General features: G+C 39.1%; 1 protein-coding gene across 4 annotated transcripts in view; it reads right to left on the bottom strand.

Annotated features, from left to right (window-relative positions):
- Positions 1-15,060: 15,060 nt before the first annotated feature.
- The window catches only part of CD163 (CD163 molecule), a 36,223-nt gene continuing 27,759 nt past the window's right edge, over positions 15,061-23,524 (bottom strand). For 2 of the 4 annotated variants that reach the window (XM_061204209.1, XM_061204211.1), the window contains 6 exons: positions 21,272-21,580; positions 20,879-20,914; positions 20,568-20,675; positions 19,231-19,326; positions 18,152-18,165; positions 15,061-15,222 (listed from right to left, as the gene is read on the bottom strand). In XM_061204209.1, the coding sequence (XP_061060192.1) occupies positions 15,211-15,222; positions 18,152-18,165; positions 19,231-19,326; positions 20,568-20,675; positions 20,879-20,914; positions 21,272-21,580 (575 nt within the window). In that variant the 3' untranslated portion in view covers positions 15,061-15,210. Of the gene's footprint in view, positions 15,223-18,112; positions 18,166-18,194; positions 18,249-19,230; positions 19,327-20,567; positions 20,676-20,878; positions 20,915-21,271; positions 21,581-23,524 lie in introns of those variants that run through there. The other 2 variants (XM_061204210.1, XM_061204213.1) reach the window with 2 other exon arrangements.

Below are 23,524 nucleotides of genomic sequence, written 5' to 3'. Positions count from 1 at the left end.
ATTCTGGTCCAAACTTGAGGTTCAGAAAATATCACTGCTTGTGTCCATATAGGATAATGCTGACTTGTGTTCCTTTTTTATGTAAATTGTCCAATAATAAATACTTTGGTCCTTTCATATAAGTTCTTTGTTGTTGAGAAATTTTTGTGAACATCTAGACACTTTAACCCAAACTACTTTTACAGTATTCATCCCCTAGTCACTTTCATCCAGATATATATTTTCTTCTCCTGAGTGAAACCCTAGGTGAGAGACCTATGGTCAAACTGAGGGAGATGCTGAATCCAGAGTTGAGGTTCATCTTCTCCCAAGATGACCTCATAGTAACAGAACTTGAATATTCCAGAAATGTTCTATCCTAATTACATCATCTCTTCTCACGTAATTTTGGCTCCTCCTCCCCCTATAGACCCGGGAATTTGATTTCGCGGAGGTAGCTGTAGGTGTGGCAAAACTTTCTTAGTAAATAAATAAATCTAAAAATTTCTCAGAGGCCTAATAGAAATAGGAAAGTACAGAAGTCGCTTGGAAGCAGAATGTTTTTATGTTAACTTTGTAGCTTTGGTTGCAGAGATTCTTAGGCTTCAACTTTTTTTCAAATGCAATTTTGTCTTTTCATGATTGAGTTACTAGGTATAGCATATAATGTGTGCAACTTGGTTAATTTAAATGAAGATTATTTCTTATGTCCTTGAGTTCAGTGACCCTTTAAAGTAGATCAATTCAGGTTACCCCAGAGTATGGTTAGATTTTAGTTGGGAAAACAAGTTTCCGTTCCCTGTTCTCACTTCCTCTGGCTGTAGAAAAGATCAGAAACTATGAGTCTCTTGGTGGATAAGAGAAGAGCTGGGAGCTGGATTAGGGCCAGGGTTAGTGATGATTCATTAGGAGTTGGACCATTCTTGTTCTCTCAGCATGTTATAACTGTGGTGAATGTGGATAGTCCTTTCAACTCATATCCTAGAAGATACTCGTGCATGACATTTTGGAAAATAGTTCTATTATAAGCAGCTGTACTCTCTCTGTAAAATTACTCTCCATTCTACTTTCTCTGAATTACTTGTTTTGAAGAAATAAAGTAACCCCTTAGATTTAAGCTAGGAGTACAGAAAAGTCAAATGATAAGCCCTTACAAGAAAAGTGTCTACTTTCATCCCCAAATTCCAACCTAATGTGTACCTATCAGTGGAAAGGGAAGAGAATGAGGTCCTTACTTTCTCACCTGCTGTCTTAGGATCAGTAGGATTATGTATTATACAGAGTAAGATTAGACTTGCTAATCTTCTGAACTTCCTGGGAAAGTCATTAGAGTTCACACATCTGCTGAGGACAAATACTGTCTACATATAACATGTTCAAGTTCTCAAGCCCTTTGACTAACACCAAATGTAAAATAGATAGCTAGTGGGAAGCAGCTGCATAGCACAGGGAGATCAGCTCAGTGCTTTGTGACCACCTAGAGGGGTGGGATAGGGAGGGTGGGAGGGAGGCGCAAGAGGGAGGAGATATGGGAATATATGTATATGTATAGCTGATTTACTTTGTTATACAGCAGAAACTGATACAACATTGTAAAGCAATTACACTCCAATAAAGATGTTAAAAAAAAAAGGAAAGAAATAAAGTGGTTTCAGTCATTAGCTTTGTATACTCTACCTAGTATTTCTGATAGTTCTTGAGTGTGTTTGGGCTATCATATGTCTAACTACTACTTCCTGAAAGTGTGTTTTTGTTAAAATCTCAATCTCTTTTTTCTTCCTTTTTTTTTTTTTCTATGCCTCTCTCTGCCTCATTTCAGCTAATGTGTAGACATTTTGCTGTTTCTTCCTCCTCCAAAATATTACTATCAAAAGATTATTTTAGAGTTCCCTGCTGGCTTAGTGGTTAGGATTCCGGGCTTTCACTGCCGTGGCTCAGGTTCAATCTCTGGTCGGGGAACTGAGATCCTGTAAGCCGTGAGGCGCGGCCAAAAAAAAAAAAAGCTTATTTTACATAGTCAACATTTACTAAAGTTTAGTGTTAAAGGAGGGAGAGGAGGGGATATAGCCTGGTGCAAAATGTAAATAGTTAGCAAATTTGACCTAATCCTAATATCCCACCGTTGTTCTCTCCCATACCCCCTGCACGAGGGAATTTCTCTTTGTTTTTCACCCTATCACCATTGCTTAAACACTCTCCCTTTTATTGACTTTTCCTAATTTCTTTTTCTTATAAGTTTTGCAATGCCTCCCATAAGTAATTTTGAAATCGACCCTCCTGCCTCAGGTACAGAGAGGTATAGGGAGAGTAGACCGAAAAAACAACCTTTCTCCAACAAAGACAAAGAAGAAGAATTTTGTCCACTTCAGATTGTATGCTTGATTCATGGACAGGAAATGAGAGAAAAGGCTTATCCTTTCAACAGTCACTGCCTGGCCAGCTTTTTGGTTTCCTGATTCTCATATTTAAGGTATCTTTGAGCACAAGTTGATCCCACTAAGTAGGATTTGCACATTCTGCCTGTTTGGAGGTTAGGCCAGCTTTGTGCTTTGGTTTGGCAGGGACTGCCTGAATTTCTGTATAGGAACATGGCAGAATTTTAGCATATAAACAGATTAGTCTAGTTAGGAGGTACACCCAGCTACCTTGTCCACATAGCAGACTTGCTATAAGGAATGTACATTCAATCATAATATTTGGGCATTGGCCGACCTCCTATAATAAAATATACACATTGGGTGTTAACTTTTAGTATTACCCACAACCCACCCTCTTCTCCGGAATGCAAAAGCAACTGCTGTTTTTTCTTTTGATACAGCAGAATTTTCCTTCCTGTTACATACCACTGTGGTTATAATTGCAAACGGGCCTAATGATGAACAGAAAAACATCCTGCACCTTTAGTAATATCTGATTAACAGTAATGTAAGAGACCCTGCTGATCTCAACTTGGCAGAAATTTGTGGTGTAATTTGTATATCTTATATTGCTCTGATAGATCTACAGTATCTACAGAATTTCCTCAACTGGAAGCCTCACCATTGATCAATCACAGAGATAAAAGGGTAATTATAATTTTACAAATTTGAACTCTATGTTTTATTGACCATATTTTGTATAGTTTGGTCCAAAAAAGACACATATGTGTACTGTGCTCTCAAAATCTTTCTTCTTTAATGGGATAATTTCTTTTTTATGCCACAATACCCTATTCCTGACAGAACGCTGAACGGAGAGAGGCTGCTAATTCCCAAAATCAGCTCTGGAGAAATAACAGAGCTAAAAGGGAAGTAAGTATCCAAAGAATTAACCACATCAGAGTGAGACCATCCCCTGTGTACATTGAACCCAGATTGAAATGGTGCTTGGAGACAGGAGGGCCGGGCAGAGGCTGGTGAGTGGCTGCAACCTGGGAAGAAAGCTGTATGTGGACACCAGAGGAAAGTTCTGATCTTGCATTTCCCCCAATTCATTTTATCGCTTGTTTCATAGCCACAGAAATCTGTGGCAGCAACCTAAGCTACTCACTGTGTCCATGACTAATATCAGGCAAGTACAAAAGTGCTGCTAAGCTGGAAAGTTAAAGAAAACAATCAACCAATAAATAGTATGGTGAATGTGGATAAGAGCAAGTGGGTAAGTTGGAAAATCACTTTGAGTCATTTTCCAAGAAGGCAAGAGAAAAAAGTAAAGACAGAGAAAATATAACTAAAATGGTAAGGGATACAGAGGACAGGAGAAAAGCATTATCATAGACTTGAGAGGGTCCCAGAAAAAAAAAGAAAAACATAAAACTAGAGAGAAGAAAAGAGCTTGAAAAACCAATAGATATAAATTTCACAGAATTTTAAAAAATATGTAAGGTCTCATTTCGAAAAGATTTGTAGATTGCCAGTGAAATAAGATAAGGAAAAACATTCACACCCAAACTATATAGAAAAATTTTTTAAATGTCGAAGTAAAATTTTTCAGAAAAAAGAACACATCATCTGCCAAGAAACAAGAATCAGATTGACTGTAAAATTATCGGTAGCAATATTACTTACAAGAAGACAATAAAGTAATATCTTAAAAAGAATAAGAACATTCAATTTGGAATTGTATGTACAGCAAAAGTATCATTCCTAAGTGAGAGAGAAATATGTAAGTCCACAATTTTATTGAATACATACAATTCTGCTATTAACACAGGAAGAAACAGTGAAATTGAATTCGACAGTAAAACACAGGCCTAGATGGTTTTTTTTTTTTTAACATCTTTGTTGGAGTATAATTGCTTTACAATGGTGTGTTAGTTTCTGTTTTATAACAAAGTGAATCAGCTATACATATACATATGTCCCCATACCTCTTCGCTCTTGCATCTCCCTCCCTCCCACCCTCCCTATCCCACCCCTCTAGGTGGTCACAAAGCACTGAGCTGATCTCCCTGTGCTATGCGGCTGCTTCCCACTAGCTAGCTATTTTACATTTGGTAGTATATCTAAGTCCAAGCCATTCTCTCACTTTGTCCCAGCTTACCCTTCCCCCTCCCCGTGTCCTCAAGTCCTAGATGGTTTTATTAGTATGTTTCATCAAACTCTCAAGCAATAATTAATATTTAAATTAAAAAAATAGAAGCAGCAGTAAACAGAGGGAAAAAATCCCCAGCTCATTTAAAAAGGCTGGTACAATATTAATTTTACTTTTATATGGAGTTATAAACTTACACAGAGTAAATTTCACAAATGTTACGTGTACAACTAAAGAACTGATACATAACTATATACCCATATATGTATTTGCTAGATTAAGAATATTTTCTATGCCAAAGAAGGCACTCTCATGCCTGCTTTCCCTGCCTACCACTATATGTACCGACATTTTATCACTATAGGTTAGTTCTTCCTGTGGTTGAGCAGTCTGAACAGTGAGAATTTCTTTTGGCCTGGCTTCTTGTACAAAATAGTATGTCTGCGAAATTCAAATAAGTTACTACATGTAGCAGTATTTTTTTAAATTGCTATCTAGTATTCGAATGCAAGTCTCTATCACTATTTATTTGCATTTTGGACATTGAATTATTTCTAGTTTTTGGCTATTATAAGTAGAACTGGTGTCAGAGCTATATAATAGGAAAGAAAAAATGAGTTTATCTACCGAAACACATATAAAAAGATATTCATATCAGCCACTATTACCCAAAATTGATGAAAGTTTGTCTTAGGAATATACTCAGGAATATACTCTTTGGAATATTCTGGGTTATAGGGTATAATATGTGTATATTTTGTAGGTTTCAACAAATGATTTTTTAAAGTGGCTTACCAATTTCTACAGCTACTGGCATGCTATTGTTGGGTCATTTATGTTCATTCTATTGGAAATTGTTTTCTTACAAGTGTCCAACTAATCTTTGACAAGGGTGCCATGAACACTCAATTAGGAAGCAATTGTCTCTTCAATAAATGCTGTTGGTAAAACTTGATATTCACAAGCAAATGAATAAAACAGGACCCCTTTATTATATCCTTATACTAAAATTAACTACAAATGGATTAAAGGCTTAAATATAAGACCTGAAACTGTAAAAATCCTTGAGGAAAACACAGTGAAAATGCTCATAGACTCTGGTCTTGACGCCAATTTTTGGATGTGACACTAAATGCACAAGCAACAAAAAGCAAAAATAAACAAGTGAACTGTATAACACTAAAATGTTTCTGCACAACAAAGGAAACAATCAACAAAATGAAAAGGCAACCTACGGAGTGGGAGAAAATATTTGCAAATCATCTATCTGATAAGGGGTTAGAATCTAAATTATACTAAAAACTCGTACAATTTAATAGCCAAAAAAAATCCAATTAAAAAATGGGCAAAGGACTTGAATAGTCATTTTTCCAAAGAAGACATACAACTGGCCAAGAGATATTGGGTTGGCCAAAACGTTCATCTGGGTTTTTCCATAAGACATTACAAAAACCCAAATGAACTTTTTGGCTAACACAATACATGAAAAGATACTATCACTAATCATCAGGGAGATTCAAATCAAAACCACAATGAGACATCACCTCACACCTGTTAGAGTGGCTATCATCAAAAAGACAAGAGACAACAAGTTTTAGTGAGGCTGAGAAGAAAAGGGAGCTCTTGTGCACTGTTGGTTGGAATGCACATTGGTGCAGCCATTATGGAAAGAGTATGGAGGTTCCTCAAAAAATTAAAAATAGAACCACCATATGATTCAGCAATCCAACTTCTGGGTATATATCCAAAGGAAATGAAATCAGTATCTCAAAGAGATGTCTTCACTCCTATGTTAATTGCAGCATTATTCACAATGGCCAAGATATGGAAACTACAATTAAAGTGTTCATCAACAGGTGAATGGATAAAGAAAATGCGATGTACCTGTATATAATGGAATATAATTCAGCCGTAAAAAAGATGGAAATGCTGCCATTTGTGACAACATGAAAGGACCTTGAAGGCATTATGGTAATTGAAATAAGCCAGACAGAGAAAGACAACTACTTTATGATATCTCTTATTTGTGGAATCTAAAAAAAGTTAAACTCTTAAAAATAGAGTTAATGATGGTTCCCAGGGGCTGGGGGAGTGGAAGAATGGAGAAATGGTGGTGAAAGGGTACAAACCCCCAGCTATAAGATGAATAAGTTCTGGGAATTTAATGTCAACATGGACTATAGTTAACAATACTATATTATGTACTTGAAAGTTGCTCTTACACAGTAGATCTTAAATGTTCTCAACACAAGAAGAAAGAAAAGGTAATTATGTGAGGTGGTGGAAGCCTTTACTAAACTTATTATAATCATTTCAAAATATATACATGTATCAAAGCATTATGTTGTATACCTTAAATTTACACAATGCTATATGTTAATTATATCTCAACAAATCTGGAAAAAAATTCTAAAGAAAATAAAATGTAAAGAGATTCTATTTTTTAAAAACCTTTTATTTTTTATTATTTTTTTAACATCTTTATTGGAGTATAATTGCTTTACAATGGTGTGTTAGTTTCTGCTTTATAACAAAGTGAATCAGCTATACATATAATATATCCCCATATCTCTTCCCTCTTGTGTCTTCCTCCCTATCCCACCCCTCTAGGTGGTCACAAAGCACCGAGCTGATCTCCCTGTGCTATGCGGCTGCATCCCACTAGCTATTGATTTACATTTGGTAGTGCATATATGTCCTATACCATTTCCTATACTACTTTAACCTCTTTGTTCCTGTATTTGTTCTTTGTTCTTATTTGTTCTTATTTGTTCTTTGTTCTCCTTAATTACTTATATTTATATTTTGAATCATTAAATGAAACTTCAGATTTAAATTCCCCGGTTTGTTAAAAGAATAAGGCAAATGCTATGTTGTTTTTTTTTTAAAGCCTCCTCACTTAGGATTATTTAAATTGCATTTTTCCTGATTTTTTTCCTACACAAGGGGTTATAAACAGACTTTATATGAAAAAGAATAGAAAATTGAACAGAGTTCTGCATAAGGAGGAAAGAGCTTTATTCGGAGGAGAAAGATGTGCTGGAGTCAGTGAGTGTTGTTTTAACCCAAAACGTGAACCTTTCTGGGTGAAGATGTCAATACAAAACAAAACAACACAATCATGTAGATTTTATTATAGTGTAGTTATTAGCAATAATAAGAGTAAAATAGTCTGAACACTTTTTTTTTGTTTCAGCTTTTAAACATTAGTTCTTTTTTTAATTTTATTTTTTTTTAAATACTTTTTTTAAAAAAATTAATTAATTAATTTATTTATGGCTGTGTTGGGTCTTCGTTTCTGTGCGAGGGCTTTCTCTAGTTGCGGCGAGCGGGGGCCACTCTTCATCGCGGTGCGCGGGCCTCTCACTATCGCGGCCTCTCTTGTTGCGGAGCACAGGCTCCAGACGCGCAGGCTCAGTAATTGTGGCTCACGGGCTTAGCTGTTCTACGGCATGTGGGATCTTCCCAGACCAGGGCTCGAACCCGTGTGCCCTGCATTGGCAGGCGGATTCTCAACCACTGCGCCACCAGGGAAGCCTCTAAACATTAGTTCTTATCTTGATAAGTTAAAAAAAAAAACTTGGAGAATTTTAATATCTGAGACTCAGCCAAAAATAAAGCCAATAAAGGCACATAGGCATCTTGGTTTCCTGTTTACATCCCTTAGAATCAGGAAGTCATTCTGATTCTCAACAGATAATTTCCTTTCAGTTGCATTTGCTGAAAGGTTCTTTTTCTTCTCTAATGTTCCGTAAAGTATTCCCCGATGATCACAGTCTATAATGACCCTTGCCTTTTCCACCTGGGATTTTACTTCCTCAATTGGATGAGAAGCAGTATTTAGATCTCATATTTCTTATCCAATCCCGCACTGGGCACATTTTTTGTTCTTAGGCAGTGTCCTGGTATCAGAGATTTCTCTTTGCTGTTCTGGTTGAGAAATAGGGGGTTTGTGGACCTTGAGAGGAAACACACACTCATGGCAGATGGAGATGAGGCATGAAGGCTCCTGGAGATGGTACATAAGAAGTCTTGGGAGCTGGCAAAGACTATGGAACCACATTAGCATCTTGTCAGTGGGTCTGCACTGGTCAGTCACCTTAGAGAAGGTTGAGTTCAGACCAGGAATTGAGATCATTGTGTGTACGGGGGAGTGGTGGTGGGACAGAGTGTTCCCTGTGGCAGGGGAAATCTGTCCTTTTTTTGGTTTTTCAATTTAGACATTGTTCTGCTGAATAAGACTGGCTCTAGGGCTGTGAAGTCTAGGGAAATAGTTTCTTCATTTTGTGAATGGATATGGTTCCGATGCAGTGAGAGGGACATTCTGAATATGTGTGGTAAAATCTACCCTCAGAGGGCCTGGGGCTGGAGCTCACATTACGTTTTGGGCCTTCACAGAGAGCCCTAAATCAGGAAGCTTTAGGGTAAGAGACGGGCTCTCCTGGGAGTGCAGAGACAGGAGACCCAGGACTCCTCTAACTCTTAGGTCTACTTTTGCCGTCCCAGCAGCCCCTACTGCCCAGCTAAGCAGAGGAAAGCGAGTCCTCTACTTAGGGGTGGCCTTGAGGCTAGGGAGGCACAGGGTGAAAGCAGCATGTGGCTTATCTGGGGTCAGTGCTGAGGTATCCAAATATGGGCCCCAACTGTGGAAGTAAGCACTGAGCAGCCAGCTAGCAGGCCTGCCAGCCTCTCACTACCAGCCCGAGGAGAGCCCTGACCCCAGACCCAGGAGAGAGAAGCAGTTCTCCTTGAAAGAATGAAAAAATGAAAACTAGAAACAGAAAGGCTGGGTGACAAATGAGCTGGGCATGGGTGAGGGAGAGAATGAGGAGTTGAGATCAGTGCCAGGCAAGAGCACAGGCCAGGGCAGGCAGCAAGGCAGGCAGCCCTGTGGGCACTGGAAAGGGCCTGGAGCTGGGACTCAGCAGGCCAGCTTTCAGTGCCAGATCAGCTGCTCACAAGCTGTTTGACCTTGGGCAAGCTAATCTGATTGTCTAATATTTTTGGTTCAGTGGCGCTGTGGTGGAAGTGAAGTTCCCTGTGATTACTTGTTTCTATCTAGCAGTTATAGGATGAGGCTTGGCCAATCCCCATCCAGATCTTCATGATTCCTATTGTGTCTGAAGCTGTGACTTCATCACCCTTATCACCTAGGAGGTGAGAGAGCTGGGGCAGAGAATTCCGTGTCCTCAGATCTCGATGGCAGAAGTTGTACCAGGGGCCAGTTTATTCCCAAATGGTGTTCCTTGGCTCTATGCCTTGTTTGCTATGCTCTTTGTATTTTTTCTCTTTGTCATGTTTTCTCCCTTTTTACTTGAGATAGACCAACATGTAAAGAAATGTAAGTGCCATGGTGGGCTTTAGGGCACAGGCCAACTATAATGAGGGAATGTGTGTATGGAGCGAGGAGAAGGTGTTATTATTATATGTTATATTATATTTTATATAATATATAACATATATAACATGTTATATATATGTTATATTATATATGTTATATATAATATATTATATATGTTATATATGTATAATATATTATATTATATATGTTATATATAATATGTTATAATGCAGGGAACACGAGGAAAAATGTCTACTCTTCTCTGATCTCCAAGGTCTCAATGACCCAGGGCTAAAGGTCTTAGAATTATAGTCTTATATGTGATAGAAGTACTTGGGTAACACAGGTCAGGACTGGGCTAAGAAGTCCATTCCTGGTGTACCTGTGGAGTATGAGGAAGTATCAGGGGCCCTGCCTGAGCCTACATAATGCCCAGGCTTAAGGATATAAGGAACCCTGTGGAACCTGGGGATATATGGAGTTTCCAGATGATGATCTCTGACCCAGTGTGCTTTGTCTTAGTCTTGCTCAGATGCAGGTATTCTCTGCATAATGCTGTCCATAAGGATAAAGAAAACAATGACATAAGGATGGATCATCTGGGAAGACCAGGTGTGTATTCTTTGCCCTTCACCTTTGGGTTCATATGGCCATAAGCTGACAGCTCTAGTTACTCTCACAGTTCACATGCTAGATATCTGAGAATCCCAAACTCAAATCTGGTCTCAGTGAGACATCCCCCTCATGTTCTGTTTAGCCTAAGACTTCTGAGTCTTCTCTCTAGGGAGAACATTTTTCAAGCAGATGTCTGGTTCTGAGCTCTCATTAACTCCTCATTAACTTCATAATAAACATAGGTTTTTTATTTAGGGACTCCTGTATGTGGAAAGGTTTCTCTTTCTCATCTATACTTGTGATGTTCCTCTTCTTATCAAGGTTCTCTCTCAAGTGACTCAGTGATTAAGCTACCTTTTTTTTTTCATGCTAGACAGTGAAAAACAAAGTGCCTCTTCTCCAGGCACTTGTTATAAAGTTGTCATTGTGATAGGGATAAGCGATCGGATAGATCATCATACAAACACCCTGAAGAGACTGAAAGTCCATTTTTCTAGGGGACATTCTGACCACCTGTTGACCATAATTCCTGCAGATTGTGTATGTCAGGTGACTTGCCTTTCCAGGTAAGGGCAGTTCCTTTCTTCTTCGTGCTGTTCTATGGCTCCCTTGTGACATCACTGGGAGAGGACTCCTTCGGTTCTCTGGATCAACCATATCACTCCTTCAATATGAACCTCAGATGTTCTATAGATAGTCTGACCAGGTTTCCCTCACACAAAATTAAACTGCCTGGTCTGTAAAAGGTTATTGGGTTTCTCTGAGGTAAAATAAAGTAGAACATGGTTTTAATTGTAAGCAACCAGAGCGTCTAACCCAACACTGCCATTACATAAATAAGAATATATACTTTATTGTTGTAGTTGGAAAAGTTTAAGTCAATTGCCCCAAACTTCACATGAAGTCACTGTAACTCACAATCATCTGTATAAATGTCTCCATTTCCCTATTTCATGTTGCACTTCACTTCTGCTACTGTCCTTGAGACCCTTGTCTGCCTTAGAGTCCAAAGTCAGAGCACAATTCCCCAAGTGATGATTTCAAAGAAGTCAAATTAGTGGCTTTGTCTGAAACTGTTCCTTTTCCAGCAATGAGTGAAGTGGGTATCTCCTTCGTGGAGGGGTACAGGTTTGTCACCTAAGCCTCTCTAAGTGACCAAGGAAAGTACAGCTATCTTTTCTGAGAGTAGAAAATCTGAGTGGGTTCCTATCTCTCTCATACATCGACTTTGCCCTTTTCAAGGCATTTCTGTCATTTCTGTGTCCTCACAGAAGCTGGCTAGATCTCGGTTTCTGTGGTTACATCTCCCTTCCACCCCTGTTCTCAGTCACTGATGCTGTGCTTCTATGACCATATTTCTCAAACTTGAATATTAGTTCCATGCATGGTCAAATGATTTTTGCACTAATTCTGCATGTGAACCAAAGTATAGAGTGTCTGGTGAAATGCCAGAATATGAACATTTTGTGACATTTCTTACATATGAGGGCCATTGCCCCTAATATACTAGATTGACCTTCCTTACAGATATATAGTTTCTTGGGTTAGAGGGGGGAGAACATTAATCCAGATTTCTTTAGAAACTCATAGGACCTTAGAGATGGAAGCATGAGAGCTCGTGTAGACAATATCAGCCATAATATTTTTTAATTAGCAGATTAGAAAGCTGTTGTTTTCTTTTTTCTGTGTAAGGTGAAAAGTTGTAAGCCTTCTGGTGAAGTCTGACTTTTTTTATAGCTCATGTAGCAACTCCCATTATATAACAATTATTATAAAGTTTGGGATTATCTGCATAGATATTTCAGAAATCAGGACAAGTCACAAAGAAAAGGTCGGTCTGTCACTGAGGACTGACTGTTTTGGACCTGTGCTTTCCTCCTTCCCATTTCTTGTATATTCACCTTGAGAAATAGTAATCTCTTGTTACAAGTTTTCCCCAGACTATGGGCCAAGAGTCATAAAGTCCTGTCGTGACAGGATGGTTCTGTCTGATGATGTACAGAAATTTTTACAGTCTGCATCTCTTCCATTGCTCCTGTTCTCTAAAATAGTGTTATCATTCTTCTGGGTCACAGGTAGAATCAAACACTTTTCTTCTTGTTTCAGGCTGTCCCCTGGAGTCACCAAGGAGAGAAGTTCTTGGAGGGCAGGAAGATGAGATGAGAGAAGATCCCCCACTATTCGTGAGGGTAGCAAGAGGGCCCAGGGATTCTGAGGCTGAGATCTGTGCCCCTGGACCATCAGTTTGAGAGTGGCTAAGCCTGCAAGGAGTCCTGTGACATCCTATCTCAGATGGGGGAGGTCTTCTGAGACCCTCATTATCTGTGTTTATACTGGAAAAAAAGATAATAAATATTTTGAGACTCTCAGAAAAGTTCTGTGTTACCAGGAATTTTTTGTTGAACTGATAGCTTCTTACACTCAACTACTTTTACTCAACTTAAATCTCACGAGAATTTCCTATTTCCAGGTGAAATCCTAGGCGAGTGACTTACATTATCTTATTCTCCTAAAGCAACATATATAGTCATTCTTGCAGGGGAAGAAAAACTCATGGTCCTTATAAGACTAAGCAGTCACTTAATCCAGGACCAGAGCTGAGACTTTTCTCTCTCCATCTAAGATGATCATGTAGCAAACTCATCTGAACATTCTGAAATGTTCTGTCCACATTGCACTGTTTTCTTATATCAGCGCCATGCTTCTCTCCCATCTTGGAGTGGAACATGGTTTCACAGAGACAGATGCCCAGAGAAGGAATTTCTATAGATTTTCTTTTTCTACCCAAAGCTTCATGGCCCCCAAACATTTCTTCTTTATTATCAAGTGAAACTAATTTTTATCGCTCCTCTCCCACATCAGGTTTTCTTTTCATGTAAGTTCCTACACATAATTCTCCCTCAGCTTTACTTATCATGTTTACCTGTTTACCTCTGTTCACCTCTCTTATTCTCTACCCTTCACCTTTGGGTTTTTCTGCCCATAAGCTGGCAGCTCTAGTCAGGTCCACAGTCCATGCATTAGATAGTTTGAGACATCATACACAAATGTGGTCCCAGTGGGACAGCCCCCTCATGTTCTGCATGGGACCTCCCCTTCCTCTCAGCTAAGCCTCTGAGATTTCTCTCTGGGGAAAACATATATCAAACTTATGTTTCATTCTGAGCGCTCATTAGTTCCTGTAGGTGGAAATGTTTCTCCTTTTTGTCTATTTCTGTGATGTTCCTCTTTCTATTAAAAGTCGCTTTCCACTGAATCAGGGATGAAATCCTCACATTACATGCTAAACAGTAAAAGGAAAGGTGACTCTGAATCTTTTCCAGTCAGTGGTTATAAATTTGATTTTGAAATAGGATTAAGGATAAAAGGACTCAAGCACGTGTAGAGATGAGACAGAGCAATACACATTTAGTAGACACTGTACTTCTAGTTTTGAATTTTGATCTTTTCCCGGGCTAGTGACATGCTGCTGGATACTCTCGTGATGCTGGGCAGCGGTGGCGGCGAGACACAGCTCCCAATCAGTCACACCATCACGAGGGCGAACAACAATTCTGTACCCAGACAACCATTCCATTTTTCGTTCTCAGTGCAGTATTCAATGAATTATGTGAGATAGTCAACGTTATAAAATAAGCTTTGTATTAGATGATTTTGCCCAACTGTAGGCTAATGTAAGCGTTCTGAGACCATTTAAGGTAGGCTAGGCTAAGCTATCTTGTTCGGAAGGTTAAGAGTATTAAAAGCATTTCGATTTAGGATAGTTTCAATTTACCACGGGTTTATCCGGAGGTAACCCCATTGTAAGTCGAGGAAGCTCTGTCTTTGAAATTGACAAGAGGTGCAAAAGAAAAGGGAAATGAGCCAAATGTCATGTTTCTACATGATAGTTGCTTTGAAGCCCTAAGTGCTAGAAAGGGGTGCATGCAGTCTCAAATACTGAGAAAGGATTAGAAATCGAGTTGCATCTAACGCTTGGATATTTAACAAGTCAATAAACTCTAAACAGTCTTGAATTACTATATATCTTTCTTTAAATGTTAACCTTTCCTTATATTAATATGTTACATGGATAAGTGATTTTTAGTAAAATATAAACTTTCACTGTAAGAGGTATATTTATATAGAAAAGACATAATTTATGCATTCATTTCAGCTTTAGTTATGCTGCCCTAAGAAACGAGGAAGTGAGCCATTGAGTCTTTGTACCCTTAGCAGGCTTTGCTGCGCATTTTTTGTCAGTGATCAGAATTACAGTGACAGAAAGAAATGAAAGAACCCAAGAGCGTTATGCGTTGTAGAGATAACCATACGTTATTAATAAAACCTTCAAAAATCATTAACTTTCCCTTCATTAAAAAAGTATAGGAAAAATAAGTTTGATTTGATAATAAGAAGAAAATTATTATTTAAACCAAACTAGAAAAAGTACATGCAAATGAAAACATTGTCAAATAAAAATACATATTTATAAAATCCTAAAAAAGTCAGAAAGCCCATTCAGAAGTTCATAAAATCAAGAACAAGAAGTGAAGACAAATTCAAATCAGCAATATTCCTTTTTATTTATTTATTAAAAGGGTATTCCTTTTAATACCCTTGAAAGTCTTACATACAATTTTTAGTGGTCACATTCACCAATTTAATTTTTAGAAATTCATCAGTGGTCTTTGGAATACTAGGAGACAAAGGACTGTACTGTAATCTTCAGTATACAGGTAGATTCTTGCTCATTCAATAGTCCAGGTCTTCATCAAGGTATCTTAAATGCTGAACTAAAGACATACATAGAAAAAGTGTTACTTTTCTCTTCATACGCACATGCTAGAAGAATTATATTATAATGTAATATAATGTATTACATTACATCTGTCCCTCTGTCTCTTTCTCTCTCTTTCTCTCTCTCTCACGGACACACACACACACACACATGCTCGCTCACTCACATATATTAAAAATCATACTACTTTCCTCAACAGAAAACTTAAATGCAAAGGTTTTCAAACTTCAGTGTGCATAAGAATTATTTCTATTCCAGAGAACTACAGTGCAGAAATGCCATTTTTAAAAGCACCCCCACGTGATTCTGAAGCAGTGGTTCAGTAGTGATTACTCTTTAAGGAAAAGGTAGTTTAATCATTATTTATTACATCAGAATAATATTCATATGTTTGAGATTATCAATCAAAACCACTCAATGCTCTGTGGTGACCTAAATGGGAAGGAAATCCAAAAAAGAGGGGATATATGTATACGTACTGCTGATTTCACTTTGCTGTACAGTAGAAACTAACATAACATTGTAAAGCAACTATACTCCAATAAAAATTTTTAAAAAAGTCATTCATAGTCCTTAGTTTACAATCTGTTAGAATTTTTTAATGTTTCTTTCCATGTATACACAGGATAATTTTATAGATGTAAATATTATGTTTAATTGTATTCAATAACATGAATACAAAATTGGAATCATATTATTAAATTTTGTGCATGATTTTTCCTTTTTTAGTTGGCTGCACTATAATTTTTCCAGCCACAACCCCACTGACTGGCATTCATTATGTTTCCAGCTTTTGGGCAGTACTAACAAGGCTGCAAAAAGGAACCCTTGTATATTTGTTCTTACATACTAATAGCTTTATCTGTATGGAAGAAATTTTTAGGGGTAGAATTGTTGGATCAAAGGATCCGTGAAGTATTTTTTAAAAAAATTAATAGAAGTTTCCAAATTGCTTTCTCCAAAGGCTACCACACTTCTCATTTCCAACAGCAATGTTTGAAATTACATTTTTCTCTGTATTCCCACCAGCAAGAAATATTGGTGCTGTTTTAAATTTTTGTTTGTCTGATTTATATAAACCAATATCTCATTGTTAATCATAATTTGAATTGCCCAGACATACTGTGAACCTGAGCATTTTAAAAATATTTATTAGTCATTTAAAATTCATTTTTTGTGAACTGTTTTTCATAACTTTGCCCAATTATTTATTAGATGTTCTCTTTGTCTTAACAATTGGTTTTATGTGTATATATGTATATATATATATATATATATATATATATATATATATATATAATACTATATATGTTTTGTATACATATATTAACACTTTATCCTGTATACAATTTATAACAGCTCTATGTGTATGTCTATATAAATATGATATTACACTTTACATTTATATACTTTTAAGAATTCCAAATTTTTTCTGTCTCAATCTGTATTTCTCATGTCATATAAAATATCCCTACAAAAAAACCCATACTTTTGCCATATATCATTTCCAACTGTGTAGTCCTCCCAAAATCGTTTTAAAAAATAGAAAATGTTGGGCTTCCCTGGTGGCACAGTGGTTAAGAACCCACCTGCCAATGCAGGGGACACGGGTTCGAGCCCTGGTCCAGGAAGATCCCACATGCCACAGAGTAACTAAGCCCGTGCGCCACAACTACTGAGCCTGCACTCTAGAGCCCGTGAGCCACAACTACTGAGCCCGTGTGCCACAACTACTGAAGCCCGTGCACCTAGAGCCCGTGCTCCGCAACGAGAGAAGACACCGCAGTGAAAAGCCCGGTCACCGCAATGAAGAATAGACCCCGCTCACCGCAGCTAGAGAAAGCCTGTGCGCAGCAACACAGACCCAACGCAACCAAAAATAAATAATAAATTAATTAATTTTAAAAAATAGAAGATGTGCCCACTAACTCATTTCACCATCTTTTATTTTTGATGTATAACTTAAATTTTTTGCCTTATTCACTTTTTTGGTTAAACTTTCCTCATGAAAGCAAATTATAAATTGCAAATCTGATCATATCTTGCCCCAGCTTTATCTTCCAAAGCCCACCATCTCCCCAACAGTCCCTAAAATAAAGTATGAACATGAAATACAACAGATAAGACCATTTGTCATTGGCCTCTACCCAGCCTTCCCCGCCTAGATTCTCATCACTCCCCTCCCTCCATATAGCCTCTCCACACTCCCACACAAAGACTGTGAGATCTTTCATTAAACAATCATGTCATTGTCAATAGCATCTTTTATATCTGTATCTTCAGTGCTCAGGACACCACTTGTCACCACAAATATGTTCAATATTTTTTTTAACATAATATATTTTTGAATGAAAAACTTACTGTTCCCCAAAGGTGTGATTCTCTTCTATGCCACATTTTGTACATGCTATGTCCTTTCCCTAGAATGGTCTATCTTTCAGTCATCTGATGTTTATCTTGAACATCACATCTTCACAATCTCTCCAAACTGTCTCAGGCAAGCTTTCTATACTCCTATAGTATCTTATACAATCTTCACCCTAGCATGCATTATGCAACTGTAGATATGTCTTTCTCTCTTTTCTGAAATGAGTCCTATAATATCTTTAGAAAAGTTATTCATATTTACTTACCCAGCTTCTCCTTAGCAACATGATGTACAATTGCTATTGCTTAAAATATATGTAACTAAGGGATGGACAAGAGTCATATTTATAAAAAGTTGTTGCATATCCTGAGTATGGATATACATACAAACATAAACATATATAGGGAAATATATGTGTATATACATTCTTTCTTTCTTTTTAATACCAGAGGTGTCCTCAATTCTCAACAGGAATGTAACTGTTTTGAACAATGATGAATAGATTCTTCTCACCCACCTCACTGAGTTATAATTCCCATTTTCCTTTTCATTGTACCTCAGAGTGGTCTCCTTTTTTCATCCAGAAATAGGAAGAGATTTAGACACAGAAATTAGTCCAGCATCATTAAAACCATCTTACTCATTGGAATTTTCTGAAAAGAAGAAAATAATTACTGGGAAATAAATCAGACCTCCCCTCAAATGCCGTAGAAGCTCTTTGTGACCACCTAGAGGGGTGGGATAGGGAGGGTGGGACGGAGACGCAAGAGGGAGGAGATATGGGGATATATGTATATGTATAGCTGATTCACTTTGTTATAAAGCAGAAACTAACACACCATTGTAAAGCAATTGTACTCCAATAAAGATGTTAAAAAAAACCAAAACAATGTTCACAATTAGGAAGACAAACAGTGTGATTTAAGAGGCACAGAAAGTCTTTCCTACGCCTTATATATATTTCCCTGTGTTAGTTTTGGCAAATACCAAATCCCTTGGATTGAAGAAGTGAGGCAGGTCCCTCTCAGAAGGTAAGGACTATTGAGAAGGCACTGAGCCTTCATAGAGTAAGTGGCTATTGCGATATTTCTTACAACCCAGCAGAGTTACGCTTCCTAGAGGTAGAATTGGTGCTAAATAGAAGTCAGAGGACAAAGAAAGAATTATTATGTAATGGGAAATAAGGCTAGTCCTGTGAATAGGGATGGCTTCTGATGGGATGAAGATACAGAAAGTTTAAACTTTTAGAAAAATATAATAAATATAAGTTAGAGAAAGGAAAGTAGCAGGGAGTGGGAATGGAAGAAACTATGAGAGAGATATGAAAAGTTTAACTTTTAGAAGATTAGTTTCTGTTTTAATAAAAAGAGGTCCAAGTCATAATATTCTACCACATGGTTCCTCTGTCAGAAATAATCATGGACCTCTTAGCCAGAGGTCTCCTCATGACTGCAATTTTTATGTTCTCTAAGAATAATTTTTAGTTCATTCCTGCTTTTCTTCCTTTTGTACATCACAGACTTCCTATTATGTCTGAGATTTCTTTCCACTACTATGCAAGGTAGAATGCCTCAGCCTCAACTGCAGCTACTGGTCTGAACCCCAGGGCTACAGACCCTCAAAGAACTCACAGACCTGAGGAATTCTGTAGGTCCAGATCATCTGCCTTCAGGCAAGAATTCATCTCCCGGTATTGAATTTGGTGGACAGAATTCTCTCCTCTCGAGGAAACTGGCAACAGAGGTCGTAGTTTAGGGATCAGAGGGCCATAATAAAACTTTCCCTCCCTATGTGTGCTTTTTCCCAGCAGGGCAAACACAGCTAATCATTACCCATGCCCTTGTCTTGTTTCCATCCCATTCTACTACCAAGATTTACGCTCATGATGCCACAAACTCAAATGTAATAGGGTGAGGCTAAACCGGGTCCCCAGTTGCCATCTTATAACAACCCAGTTTCTTCCCCCAAGGCAGCCAGCAGTCTTCTGTAATTCACTGGAGATTTGTCTAACATCTTTATAAAATTTATCCTTTCCCTTTCATTCCCACTATAAAGTCCTTTTCATCTTTCATCTCAACAATTTCAAAATCCTATCCTTGTCAGTAATGTGGTTCTCTTTCAACCCCTCAGACATCCCATTGCCAAACAGAACTTTGTAAGAGCCTGCCTGACTACTTTGCTCCCCTACACTATACTCTCTAATGACTATTAACTTACTGGGCAATACAGAACTTCATTACTCGTTTCTTCCCTCTTCTTCAGCCTTATCAGGAGCTTCTCTCCTTGAACTCAACTTTTACTTCCCCCCAAAACAATAAACGTTCCATCCTTTAAGCTTCTCTACACTTGTACATTTTTTTCTCTTTCGCTGGAATGCACTTTACCCAGTTCTTTGATCTCTATCTTCAAAATTTGTCTCAAAACCTCCTAGAAGCCTCCAATAATCCCCTTCCCCTTTCAGTAAATTACTTTATTCTCTGTGCCCCTTTGTTCCTTATTCATAATACTGTACAATAATACATTGCAGTTTATTTGTTTACATATATATCTCTTCCACTAGACTGGAAATTCCACGAAGACAAAAACATTTGATTATCTGAGTCTGAACCATCTTCAGAACCTAGCACATTTCTTGACAGAACAGTGAAATTAGTAATAAGTATATAGTACGAGCAAATAAATGTTTGGGCAATAAAGGAGTCACCCTGAACCATACAAGCATACTCATTCTAAACTATCAATTCTATAATGTCCCAATTATACATGTACATAATGTATAGCAATCATCAATACAAGCAGTGCCCCTTTCCTTCTCTGAATTCCTGTTCCCTCTTTTGGGAAACCGCTTAGATCTCTACTAGGTTTCTTCTTTCTGGCCATTTGATACCTGAATCTAATTTTTTTTTGTTTTATTATCCCAAGAAACTTCTTATCCCATAGAAACGTTAGAGACAACATAATTTGGTTCAGACCTGTAAGCCGCTGTCTCTGTCTTCGCTTCTGAATCCACAAGAGGAGTACGGTGAGAGAGGCGAACAGAATGACCCCAAGGATCCCAAGTGCAACAACGGATGAGTGACCTGAGCACAGGTAAACATCACAAGAAGTAATAACGTCTTAGCTAAAAGACCTGGGTCCCCAGTTACTATCCCTCTCTTAAGTCAGATACAGGATTGCTGAAGTAAATTTCAAATCCTCAGAACTTCTGACCCAAAGTATCTTAATAAGAGGGATTCTAAGTAATGCAGACAATTAGTCCCATGCTCATAAACCCCTTGTATACCTGTGGCATTTAGTGATCCTTCATTCTTTGCAATTTCTGTAGGAGAAAAGAGGAGAGGCTCAGTTCTGGGAGTAATATATGGAACCACTATGTCTGTTTCCTGTCTGAGGCTTTAGCCTCTCAACCAAGAAAATTACTCCTTCCCACCCAAAACTAGAGGCCCCTAGTTTTTCGTCTCTCTGCACACGGATACTTGTAAGTTATGTGCTTGTCCTCGGCGAAGGCCAATGTATAACAACACATGTTTTCATCATTCTTCAGACTGAAACATCATGATTCTTTCTCCACTGGATCCCTGGGTTGGTACTTCCAGACCGTCCATAGTGCACTTCACCGTCCACCCTCTCTCTGTTGCCAGAGATTCCAAGCTCAGTCCAGACTCCCCGCACTCACCTGAGCACTTCACAGAAGCGTCCTCCTTGTGTCCACAGTCACTGTGGCCCCAGGACAGGGCAGGACAAGCCCACAGGGAGGACTCATTCCCCTTGCACTTCACGTCATTGAGCCATATGGGCCCCGTCCCCTGGCCAAACGCCGCCTCTTTTCCTGCCTCCAAAGCTAAGCCACAGCCCAGCTGTCGACACACCACCTGAGCATCGTCAAGGTCCCAGGAGTCATCACATATTGTGCCCCAGGAACCTCCGTGCCAGACCTCCACGCGTCCAGAACAATTAGTGGTTCCTTCCTGAAGTCTTATTTTGTCTGAAAAGCCAGAGAGAGACACCTAGATCATTTCTGAGAAGATAAAACTCCCAGGAGGTCACAGGGGAAAAGAGAGATTTGAAACTCTTTTAAAAATCTCTGTTTTAGTAAGCTGGGATGACGTAAGAGAGTGGCATGGACATATATACACTACCAAATGTACAATAGGTAGCTAGTGGGAAGCAGCTGCATAGCACAGGGAGATCAGCTCGGTGCTTTGTGACCACCTAGAGGGGTGGCATAGGGAGGGTGGGAGGGAGACGCAAGAGGGAGGAGATATGGGGATATACGTATATGTATAGCTGATTCACTTTGTTATAAAGCAGAAACTAACACACCATTGTAAAGCAATTATACTCCAATAAAGGAAAGACCTTCAAGATGGCGGAGGAGTAAGACGTGGAGATCACCTTCTTCCCCACAAATACATCAGAAATACATCTACATGTGGAACAACTCCTACAGAACACCTATCGAATGCAGGCAGAAGACCTCAGACTTCCCAAAAGGCAAGAAACTCCCCATGTACCTGGGTACGGCAAAAGAAAAAAGAAAAAACAGAGACAAAAGAATAGGGACGGGACCTGCACCTCTGGGAGGGAGCTGTGAAGGAGGAAAATTTCCACACACTAGGAAGCCCCTTCACTGGTGGAGATGGGGGGTGGGCAGGGGAAGCTTCGGAGCCACGGAGGAGAGCGCAGCAACAGCGGTGCGGAGGGCAAAGCGGAGAGATTCCCGCACAGAGGATCAGTGCCAACCAGCACTCACCAGCCGAGAGGCTTGTCTGCTCACCCACCGGGGTGAGTGGGGGCTGGGAGCTGAGGCTCGGGCTTCGGAGGTCAGATCCCAGGGAGAGGACTGGGGTTGGCGGCGTGAACACAGCCTGAAGGGGGCTAGTGCGCCACAGCTAGCCGGGAGGGAGTCCGGGAAAAAGTCTGGACCTTCCTAAGAGGCAAGAGACCATTGTTTCAGGGTGCGTGAGGAGAGGGGATTCAGAGCACCGCCTACACGAGCTCCAGAGACGGACGCGAGCCGCGGCTATCAGTGTGGATCCCAGAGGCGGGCATGAGACGCTAAGGCTGCTGCTGCCGCCACCAAGAAGCCTGTGTGCAAGCACAGGTCACTATCCACACCTCCCCTCCTGGGAGCCTGTGCAGCCCGCCACCGCCAGGGCCCCGTGATCCAGGGACAACTTCCCCAGGAGAACACACGGTGCACCTCAGGCTGGTGCAACATCACGCTGGCCTCTGCTGCCACAGGCTCGCCCCGCATTCTGTACCCCTCTCTCCCCCTGGCCTGAGTGAGCCAGAGCCCCTGAATCAACTGCTACTTTAACCCCGTCCTGTCTGAGCAAAGAACAGACACCTTCAGGTGACCTACAAGCAGAGGCGGGTCCAAATCCAAAGCTGAACCCCAGGAGCTGTGCAAACAAAGAAGAGAAAGGGAAATTTCTCCCAGCAGCCTCAGGAGCAGTGGATTAAAACTCCACAGTCAACTTGATGTACCTGCATCTGTGGAATACCTGAATAGACAAGGAATCATCCCAAAATAGAGGTGGTGGACTTTGAGAGCAACTGTAGATTTGGGGTTTGCTTTCTGCATCTAATTTGTTTCTGGTTTTATGTTTACCTTAGTTTAGTATTTAGAGTTTATTATCATTGGTAGATTTGTTTATTGATTTGGTTGCTCTATTCCTTTTTTTTTATTTATAGATATACATTTTTTTTTCCTTTTTCTCTTTTTGTAAGTGTGTATGTGTATGCTTCTTTGTGTGATTTTATCTGTATAGTTTTACTTTTACCATTTGTCCTAGGGTTCTGCTTTCCATCTTTTTTGTTTGTTTGTTTTTAGTATAGTTTTTAGCACTTGTTATCAGTGGCGGATTTCTTTATTGGTTTGGTTGCTGTCTTCTTTCTTTCATGACTTTTTAATTTTTTAATTTTT

This window comes from Eubalaena glacialis, chromosome 11, assembly GCF_028564815.1.
Source record: "Eubalaena glacialis isolate mEubGla1 chromosome 11, mEubGla1.1.hap2.+ XY, whole genome shotgun sequence".
NCBI lineage: Eukaryota > Metazoa > Chordata > Mammalia > Artiodactyla > Balaenidae > Eubalaena > Eubalaena glacialis.
The sequence above is the reverse complement of the archived record's forward strand: the minus strand, read 5'-3'. Positions and strand labels throughout refer to the sequence as shown.